This window comes from Musa acuminata, chromosome BXJ1-6 (assembly GCF_036884655.1).
Source record: "Musa acuminata AAA Group cultivar baxijiao chromosome BXJ1-6, Cavendish_Baxijiao_AAA, whole genome shotgun sequence".
Classification (NCBI taxonomy): Eukaryota; Viridiplantae; Streptophyta; class Magnoliopsida; order Zingiberales; family Musaceae; genus Musa; species Musa acuminata.
The window spans coordinates 29,394,916-29,402,742 of NC_088332.1; the positions used below are offsets into that span (position 1 = coordinate 29,394,916).

The 7,827-nt window shown below is 43.5% G+C and overlaps 1 protein-coding gene across 4 annotated transcripts; it reads right to left on the reverse strand.

Annotated features, from left to right (window-relative positions):
* Nucleotides 1–275: 275 nt before the first annotated feature.
* On the reverse strand, nt 276–7,616 carry LOC135676665 (uncharacterized). 4 transcript variants are annotated; one of them, XR_010514369.1, is made up of 4 exons: nt 7,159–7,616; nt 595–711; nt 440–496; nt 276–309 (listed from the first exon to the last, which is right to left on the reverse strand). XR_010514369.1 is itself a non-coding variant. In XM_065188095.1 (3 exons), the coding sequence occupies exons 1-2, from the start codon at nt 7,560–7,562 to the stop codon at nt 606–608; spliced, it is 510 nt and encodes a 169-aa protein (XP_065044167.1). In that variant the 5' UTR covers nt 7,563–7,616; the 3' UTR covers nt 276–496; nt 595–605. The 4 variants fall into 4 exon arrangements, 2 of the variants coding, with proteins under 2 accessions (XP_065044167.1, XP_065044166.1); XR_010514368.1 differs by having other exon boundaries at nt 440–504; XM_065188095.1 differs by having other exon boundaries at nt 276–496.
* Nucleotides 7,617–7,827: the final 211 nt, after the last annotated feature.

A 7,827-nucleotide genomic window follows, 5' to 3' on the forward strand; every position in this document is an offset into this window, starting at 1 on the left:
TTGCATAAACCAGAGAATGAGAAATATTGATAACTTAACCAGCTACATTGTCAAGCTTGAAGTTATATTCTTATGATCTTTACAGTTGCTCCATCTGTTACAAACGACCATCACCAGCACAACTTGTGAAGTTATACGACTGGTTCTAAGGGGTAATGCATACATCTTTTTTAAGCTACTCGACTGGTTGCCCCAGTTGATAAGAGTGCATCAAGAAATCAACAAGAAAACGCACAAGTCAGCTGTGAACCCTCGGATTCTTGGAATCAGAACCATAATCAAATCGACTATTGATTTGATAATGACCACCTGAAAATGCACTTTGTAGTTTATGAAAGTAAATTATGACAAATCAATATTTACAAACATAAAGTGCATACTGTTGATTCTGCGAAATATAGAAAGCATTAAAAAAAAATCTGGAAGAACTATAGCTAACTTGCTTAATCCAAAACAGAGCATTCTTCATAAAGAAGCTTCTCAGATATCCACAATCCTGTCAAGCTGAAAAATACAGTAAATTTAACACGTAAATTTAAAGATACATACGGCAAAAAATTAAAAACAATAGAAAGACAATTTTTAAAAACTTACCTTTATCATTTTCAAGGTCCACCAAGTATGGCATTTTCAATATCCTCCCTGCTCAACGCATAACTAAATCTTCTCTCAATGTCCTTCTCAAGGTTTCCTGGCCCACTCTTCAGGTACCTGGAGCATCATATTGAACATGGACAAAAATTAATGTAGCTTGAGAATTGAAATAGGACAGGCTAGAATTGCATCATAGTTTTGCTTGTTCAGAGGAACTTAGAACTTGGAAGAATAGAAGCTAGCTAGCTTGACTTAGACCCACTGTTAAGACCTTAAAAAAAGATGAATTAAAGAATTTTTCTCCAGAAAAATAGGGCAATATCTGACCAAGCACCATCCATGAGTTCCTTATTCATTAAACTTTCAAATCAAGTGAGAAGATAGAGAAAGTAGGAAAGAAAAAGGAAATAAGAGTTCATGGTCAGAAAATTTTATTATAAAAAAATACATGCATGCAAAATCTCTTATTCAGCCGTGACCAAAACAGAATTCTTCTGATTTGCTTACAATTATGAGATACTTGAGAAAAAGCAGCACCCAAAAGATTCCATCACCCTGTTTATTTGCATGTTCATTTCTTTGGCTGTTTTAAGTCTTTGGACTCTGTGCAGATCTTAGGTGCAACCAAATAATGGCTCAACACTTGGAGCTTCCGAAAAAACAATCCCTAACTGTCACAAATAACAATCATTTGACTCCCCATGAACTGGACTAGTATTCCAACTATAAAAAGAACTCCAGATATGATGTATTCAACACTCTATCACGGACAAAATTCTAAACAAGATGTTTGATGTAATGCTTTTGTATGTCCGTGTCTTTTAGTTTGTTCATGTTTTGCATAGCATGTAGAGGGACGGTCGAAGGCTTAACAGTCCCATTTTAGTTGGGTTTGGTGGCCTTCTTAGGCTTGTAAATAAATGTTGTGTCATGTGGACACTTGTGAAAGATATTCGGTCTGTAGTGGACCATTTTGACCCTTTGTTGTGCAACCGTTCAGAGCTTGTAAAGTCTGTTTGTAATTTGCATTGTCTATGAAATGTTTCATGAAATGTTTGCTTGTGGATCCCGAGTGAGGCGCTTTCTCTAACCCGTTTTCTCTTTTGTAGGTCCTAAGGGACCATGGGTGTTTCGAGGAGGCTGACCTTTGCAGACGGACACGCAAGGGTGCCGCACGACTTAGGCAAAACCAGTTAAGTCTGTGACAGATGGTATCAGAACGGGACAAGCACTCATAGAAACACTTGGCATGCAAATGTGAGAGACCTAGCAAGGCTGCGTTGAGGGTAGTCAGCATACACGCGACCGTTTGGGAGAAAACGGGCATGAAGATGTAGGGAAAATGAGTCGCTCGGAGGAGCGGGCATTTGAGATTGGCATTCAGAGGAATGGCCAACCCTTCGCGCAAAAGGCACCACGAGAACCAGCAAGCTTTGAAGAATGCATAGTGCACAAAAGTTGGGATGGCTGAGTTCGAGCTACGGCTCGATGTTGACAACTATACTTGATGGTGCTCAAGGCAAGCGAGGCGCTTGGTAAAGGATGAGACCATACAAGATGGAATGAGTTGTTCAGCGACCGAAAGAGTTGTGCAAAGCTCACGGAGGTGAGAGGAATTGCTAACTCAAAGAATTCGGTACTCATGCAATGGCTTGTATGCGAATGATGGAGTGTTCGTGGCCATCCCAAGGTGACCGAAACTCGATGCCATAGAGCATTAAAACTTTCTCTTCAGCATGAGAAGGATACATCCGTAGGAGGCTGAAGTGTGTAGTGAGTTCAGCATGTTGCTAGGCCTTAAGGGGTGTAGCGAGGGCTATATTGACGTGGAGTCGCAATCTAACAAGTGCGTTTGTAGGAGGCAGAACAATGCACAGTTTGTTCAACAAGGCGGAGTAGTCCAAGGGGATGATGGTCTTCGAAACTTTCAAAGAGAAGGAAGCGAAGAGATAAGTTGTTCCAACAGGACAAATATCCATGAGGGATAAGTCCCGGCTCTCCAAAGGGAGAACCATGTGCAATGGACTGCACATGTTGAGGAGTACCTCAAAAATAAATTCACAAAGCTCAATAGACCAAGCGAGCGGCAATGAGTCGTCGCATGACCTCGCTTGAGAGAATGCATTAGTGGATGCATTGCGAGATCAAGTAAGGGAGCGACCCAATGCAACACAAATGAAGGCACACTTGGAGTCGATATAGAGATCAAACTCAAGGAAGGACTGACCAATGGAATGGTGGGCGCGAGGGCCACCATCAACTCAATACAAAAAACGAGGAGCGGAGCAACTTGGGTGTAACTTGGCTAAGTACCCAAGCTGCATGAAGGGAGTCGACATAGAAGATGGAACATGGAGCGGAGGCACAAAGCTTTCCGTGAGCAGAGATCAAAGACATGAACTCTTACAGAGGCAAGAGCAGGATCATGTCGTTCCGTGGGTCCATGCTGATGGAGCGGACTCATATTGCATAGTGCCAAAGATGAAGGGAGCTTCTAGGCACATGCACCTTATCTCGAAGAAGCATTTGATGGAGGAACTGAGGCGACTCAACTTGCGGAGGCGAAGTTGGGTTCAGAAGGCCTTGATACGGAGCAAGAGGACACAGAGGCGGGTACTCTTGAAGAATATGCCACAGTGTTGTCATTCAAGTTGCCATGAAGGAAGCAGTGCGTAGCGGAGATTGTGCTGGTAGGGGCAGAGGCCCAGGATCCAGACAATGGTGCACCATTTTCAGCGAAGTCGGTGGACTTCGGGAGCTACTAGGCGACGGACTGCCCTAGAGTTGTGTTTCGTCTAAGTGTGACCCGAGAGTAGGTGGATGAATGTCGATTGCCAAAAGAGCGAACAAAATCGAAGGTGAAAGAGACCCAACGATGTATCGGCCGAGGCCACACATAGATGGATCACAATTCGAGTGCATCCCACAATGATCAGAATGCAATGGAGATGTTACCAGGAGGCGACATGGTGCAGCGGATCGTGGTGGAATAGTTCGTGGCAATGCGATACACACGAATCTAGCCCCGTGAGGGACTATATCATACGAAGGTATGATCGGGAGCTACTGGAAGCTCTACTTTGGTGAACAACACAATGGCAAGAAGGGCTATGGATTTGAGTAAAGGACATGGTACCGCAGAGGCGGGTCTTCCGTGCGTGCATCGAATTTTGCATCGGATGAAAGCTTTGGTCATCAGCATATGAGGGCTGTGTACCACCGAGGGAAAAGTTCGAATGCAAGTACTAGCGAGTCGCATGGGAGGGACTTGATCATATAGAGGTATGATCGAAGCAGCTGGAGAGTTGGACTACTTCCGAGCCCATATTCGCTTAAGGGAGCCCGGCAAGTCAGAGGACAAGGTCGAGTAAGCTAAAGAGAATAGAATCGGTGCAAACCCTACAGCATGATGGCAGAGGCCATGCATGGGAGTTGCAGTCTGTCTTTCTATCGACCAAAGGGAGCTGCTTGGAGAACACAGAGGTGTTGAAGCAGGGGGTCGAAAGGGGTGAGGAAGCGACGAGGAGTCCAAAGGAACTTAGTTACCCAAAATCAAGCATCATTTAGAATAGAGGTGACTCGGAGGAGTGGTACAGAGACATATCTATTGATCGTGAAGAAAAGGGATGCAGATACAAGGCAACGGATAGTAGGACCATGAGCATGGCAGCGCCATGGTACCGCAGAGGTGGGACTTCCGTGAAAGTCATTAATCCCTTGCTCTCATGGAGGGAGAACGCTTGGTCGTGAAAGGGGCCGAAGAGGCGAAGCATGCAGAGGCAAACTCCAAGTACCGAGACAACGCTGAAGGGCAGAGGCCAAGGAACTTCGTAAGACCAGTATCAACGAGCTTCTCATCAAGATAGCCGAAAGTGAAGGACTTTGGGTCATGCAAGAGTGCACGACCAAGGAACGAAGCGAGCAGTACGCGGTGTTGTACCTTTGCTACTTAGTGGAGTAGGCGGCAGGGTTGATGGAGAAGACGGTACAATCCCAAAGGCGACCAAAACTATTAGAGACTAACTCCAAGTTGGGGTGAAAACTTCCTGCATTCCAGAAGTTCGATGGTATTGAGAAGGTAAATCACAGTAGCTAACTCAATGCAAGGAGTGTAAACACTTCGAGTGATTCAGAAGTGTAAGCAAAGGGTAGGCGAAGGTCAGTAACCAACTCGATGCATGGAGTACAACCCTTGAGGAGGCGAGCGAAGTCAAGTAATCATTGTCTTCTCAACTCTTAAGAGAATGGACGAAACCTAGTACCCCAATTCTCTTATCTATCCAACAGAAGTGCTCTGCACAAGTTCAAAGACCCTTTGAAGATAATAGAAGGCAATAGTTGTCAAATCCTCACCAATGATGATCAATGCTACTGAGAGTAGATTATCCGCTTCATTTTCCAACAGAATGCCAATCGAAAGCGGAAGTGATGCGAATCTACTTGGAAGTGACAACTAAATGAAAGAAGAGTCAATGGGTAAATTTTGTGAAGGAAGGACCCAAAATTTCAGAAGTTTGCGAGACGATGCTCGTTAAAGCTCCAACAAGCATCCACCCAGTTCAAGCAGCATTAGGCATTTGAGAGACTGACGCATAGTAAGGTTGGTCTTTTCCTTCATCTGATGGATCCGTAGGAACCAACAGAGATCATCACAACTCAGCCAACCCCACACTAGAGTCAGAGTCATTGGCGAGTCGAAGCAGCATGGTGGATCAAAAATTCGACTACTCAACAACAGTAGCGGAGAGCAATTGGAAGCCAAAAGGCGCATTGCAGTTGAAGCAGAAGATTGAAGACTTAGTGAAGGTGAGGAGTTGCAGTGTCGGCAAAGGCTTCGACGATGACGAGGAATAAGTGGGAGAGAATGTCATGGACAAAATTCTAAACAAGATGTTTGATGTAATGCTTTTGTATGTCCGTATCTTTTGGTTTGTTCATGCTTTGCACAACATGTAGAGGGACAATCGAAGGCTTAACAGCCCCATTTTAGTTGGGTTTGGTGGCCTTCTTAGGCTTGTAAATAAAGGTTGTGTCATGTAGACACGTGTGAGAGATATTCGGTCTGTAGTGGATAATTTTGACCCTTTGTTGTACAACTGTTTAGAGCTTGTAAAGTTTGTTTGTAATTTGCATTGTCTATGAAGTTTTCCTAAAATATTTGCTTGTGGATCCCGAGTGAGGCACTTTCTCTAACCCGTTTTCTCTTTTGTAGGTCCTAAGGAACCATAGGAGGTTTCGGGGAGGCTGACCTTTGCGGACGGACACGCAAGGGTGCCGCATGACTTAAGTATAACCAGCTAAGTCCGTGACAACTCGGCAAACATATATAAATGCGAAAAATCTATAAAAATGCAGAAAAAAAAATAGAAAAGGCTAGACATACATCAACTTACAATGTAGATTATTTCAGAACCTGAATCAAATTACAAAATATATGACTCAGCAATGTCACTTATCAAAATTGTGTAAAATGTCACCTTCAGCTAGGAGCCATCGAAATACTCATTAGATAACACCACAGGATGCCATCTAATGCAAGTACCCAGTTTATTGATTTCTGTCACCAATCATAGCTGACTTCCGTAACTTTCAGGTAAACAAGATAGAAATTGCTTCCTTTTTCTTTTCTTGTGAAAAAGGAAAAATGCATGATTTTCATTTGTAAGTCACAAATGTTTCTTGCCTCCGCTAACAAATCGATCTAAATAAAACTACTTAAGGGAGATTGTTCTCCATCACCCTTCAGCTTGATATGCAAGGATTTCAGAGCAGAAAGTAAATATCACAAGAGTGAGCAAAGATTGTCATCCCACTCCCTTAAACTAAAGTCACACTTAGATGTTTGAGAGTAACATTAGGCCAGAAGATCACACCTAGAAATGTAGATACATGCAATATGAAGACCCCTCATGCAAGTTCTAAAATCCTTTTTAGCTTTGGCAGGTCTTCAATCATACGTGTGGTTTCAAATTTTCCTAATGTTTTCAAACAAATTCAAGTTACATTATATGATCATCCATGAAACTCTTTTTAGCATAAGACATTGGCCATCTACAATTCTATTAACCTCTTTATTTCCTCTTCAAAACCTTAATCATTTTGTGCATATAGCACCTTCCCATTAACGTACATGAACATACTAATGTGACACTTTCCCACTCCAACAGTATTAATATTAAAAGACAAAAATCTAGTAGGTATCTAAATTTCATGGTGGATGACCTTTGCATCATGACCAACTTTATCATCCCAAAAAAAAAAAAAATCACTATGGTCATTCTATCAAATACCATGTGGACAGATGATGAGGCAGTTATGGAAATGAATTGAGTGGCCAAAATCGCTATGGCTGCCTTGAATATAATGTTGTTCGCCGCATAGATGTATTTAAAGAAAGCATCTTTATGGAATTACAGGGAAAAATATTCCAACATTTTGCGGTACAACAAAACCACAAATCTCTTAGCAATTCAATCAATTCTTGCGACCTTAGGTGTCCAAGAACACCGAACGCGCAAGAACAACGACGGCAACATAAGTGGAAAGGTTCACGAAAGCACTGACCTTATGTAAAGGTCGGTGACATCGAGGGAGAGCTGGGCGTGCCAGTTGGGTTTCTCGACGACCCACACCGCTCGATCATCCCGGCTCTGTCGGAACCCAAGCTTTCTGAACCACGCCTCGATGCACGGGAGGCTGTGGGAGTAGAGAGGCTTCTTCTTGTCAGGGAGCTTCTTGAGCCACTCCTCATCCTCAGCCGCCGCCGAGAACGCCGACGCGGCCGCCGAGGGCGGAACCAGCGCTCCCCACCCGCGCCGCCGCCTCCTGAACCCCCGCAAGGCCGCTGGGGTTTGGAGGCGAGAGGGCAGGAGCGGGGGAAGAGGGCGGACGCCGGGGAAGAGGGAGGATTTGCGGGCGGCAAAGGCTGTAGGGTTTACGATGGATAGCGAGACGAGAGTGGGCGACATTGAGATTGGTCGGATAGCATTAGCCGGCGACGAGGAGGAGAGAGCGTGGAATTTGGGAGGATCCACGATCTGTTATCAAGAAACGTTACCGGATAAAAACTGATCCAACGGTTACAACGTTGACAAAAAATAACAAATAAATAATGGACAATAAATTGATTTCATAGGTATAAATATGTAATAATAAATTATAATATTTTAATAAAATTCATATTTCAAGATATGATATATTTTTATTCTAATAGTCAGTTATTTAACATGATTT

What these genes read in the sequence shown, in the direction of transcription:
- LOC135676665 (XM_065188095.1), bottom strand. Translation starts at nt 7,562, where the DNA reads ATGTCGCCCACTCTCGTCTCGCTATCCATCGTAAACCCTACAGCCTTT. An exon ending in GTCACCGACCTTTACATAAG is followed by an intron (nt 712 to 7,158) that starts GTCAGTGCTTTC and finishes ATGATGCTCCAG; the next exon opens with GTACCTGAAGAGTGGGCCAG.